Source organism: Etheostoma spectabile, chromosome 4 (assembly GCF_008692095.1).
Source record: "Etheostoma spectabile isolate EspeVRDwgs_2016 chromosome 4, UIUC_Espe_1.0, whole genome shotgun sequence".
NCBI classification, from domain to species: Eukaryota; Metazoa; Chordata; class Actinopteri; order Perciformes; family Percidae; genus Etheostoma; species Etheostoma spectabile.
In genome coordinates this window covers 35,042,821-35,044,976 of record NC_045736.1, presented here as the reverse complement: position 1 = coordinate 35,044,976, position 2,156 = coordinate 35,042,821, and the positions used below count along the sequence as shown (strand labels likewise).

General features: G+C 40.8%; 1 protein-coding gene across 26 annotated transcripts in view; it reads left to right on the top strand.

The window, feature by feature from the left end:
- The window catches only part of nfasca (neurofascin homolog (chicken) a), a 185,394-nt gene that overhangs the window by 154,837 nt on the left and 28,401 nt on the right, over positions 1–2,156 (top strand). For 16 of the 26 annotated variants that reach the window (XM_032513140.1, XM_032513153.1, XM_032513152.1 and 13 more), the window contains one exon: positions 637–663. The exons of 8 other annotated variants lie outside the window; for them this stretch is intronic. In XM_032513140.1, the coding sequence (XP_032369031.1) occupies positions 637–663 (27 nt within the window). The remainder of the gene's footprint in view (positions 1–636; positions 664–2,156) is intronic. 2 more of the 26 variants (XM_032513143.1, XM_032513160.1) reach the window with 1 other exon arrangement.

The following is a 2,156-nucleotide window of genomic DNA, read 5'->3' as shown; positions in this document are numbered from 1 at the left end:
TGTGTGTGTGTGTGTGTGTGTGTGTGTGTGTGCACGCGTGCGAGAGACAGAGACACAGAAAGTGAGTGAGGTTGTAGCCCCTTAGTAAACATAGGCCTCTTTGTTAGTGTATCAGATGGAGAAATAACTGGTCTTTCTCTAAGGGATGACATTATCCAACACCACCAACATTGTGTGACACACACACAAACACAGCTGAATCAGAGGATGATCAGAATCCACCAGTGACTTTCTAGCCGCTCATGTATACATTCAAGCTACAGCAATATGGTGATATTTGACAGTCATGAATAAAAGTTTACACCTGACAGGATGTTTTGAAGCCGTCCAGCGGTAACAAGCCCTTATTCTATAAATACATTTGTCTTAGATTTATGTTTCCACTCCAAAATACAGTGGTGGAAAATTCACAATATGTCACTGTGAGCAATTTTCCTAATTTCTTCATCAGAAGATGTTTGTCAGAGGCAGATAACTGTAAACCCGAACAGATTGCATGGTATGCCATAAGAGATAAATGAGAATATCTGTCGAAGCGACCTTCCAGCTGCTGTCTTGCTTGTTGTCCCTCTCTGTCCCTCTCTCTTTCTCACAGCTCTCCCTCTCTCCTGTCTCCACTTGTCTTTTTGTTGGCAGAAAACTTTACTGACTCTACAGGTCTAGGTAATGGGGAATGAGAAGCGCAAGCGTGCCTGTCACCTCCCCCCCCCCCACGCCCATCCTCCATATCTATCTCTCTATCTGTTATCTTAACACTAAGCAGCAGTGCAGTCCACCTTCATTGTATTATCCACTGAAGTGCAGCTCTACCACCCCCTGCAGCTCACTCTGGTAGGCAACAGAGGCAGTTGCTAAATTAGTTTTTACCCCATTGGGAAAGACACAGATTTACCTCACGTTCTTACATTTTACATAATCAGTAAATTATCATTACAAAAACATACAGTATGTACAATACTCGTATGGTACCCCACAGGACGCTATCCATGGCTAGCAGGTTAGCAGAGTCTAGGCTGTCACATTGGCTTTTTCAATGCCCATTTTTTTATGTTGACAATAATAGCTTGAAGGAACAAAGCATAATCCAAGTTCTGCTACGACTATATGATCATCATTTCCCTCAGTTATTATGGAGATTGATCTGTTGACATGCAAGCTCATTATATACTGTAAATATACTGTATATATACTGTATATATATGTGTGTGTGTGTTTGTGTGTGTGTGTGTGTGTGTGTATGTATATATACACCCACAGTACACATTCCATTTCAACAGAGCAAACTCAGAAAAAAGCTGGACCTTTAGTTGGTTTGTCCAACTTTCAAATTCATGATTGCACTTTCGCGCTTGTAAAAGCTGCAGCAACACTGCAAACAGATTTAAAGTTGTTGTTTAGGATAATACAAATCATAGTTATTTCTGTAATTGATTATGCAATTGATAATATTTCCAATTTAGATTAGTTTAAACTCATCTTAAAATGTAAAAAAAATCATAATAATGTACCCCGGACATGAGGACTGTTTTTCTTAGTCTGCCTAAGCAACTGTAAAACCCAAATCAAAAATGATGTGAAACAGACAAAAGGTTGAAAGCTCAAAGTGAAAACAGGCCATGCTGTGTTTCTGCTCCTGGACTGAACTGCTGTCTACGCTGTCTTTTCTTTCTTTTCTCATCTCTCCATCTTTCCGCTGTTTGTTAAGCTGCTGTGTGCTGTCAGGGATTGAAGAAGCCCACTCAATATGCTCAGGTCAACATTGGCTTTAAAAAACAGTTTAGTTTCTTCTGTGATTCACACATTTAGGGAGTGAAATATAAAGAACCAATTTGGCATCATATTCTCGATTGTCCAAATGATCAGGACAAACACCCTGATAACTGCTGTACAATCTTCCTTCAAGCCATTTGTATTCATGTTGACCTTTAACGTCTGATTTTTGAACCAATCCCTGATGGCGCACCATTACAATGCAGTCTCACAGCATCACGGCCTCTTCCTGTCTTCCATGAGACGCAAGTAAACCTCGTGTAGCAACGAATGGGTTTTGGTCCGTTTTTCAGTCATTGTCATCGGATACAATGTGGTGATGACACTGCTGTTTTGGGAGTGTGTGTGGAATGGGAGGAGATGCATGTCCTCGCATCAAGACGGGG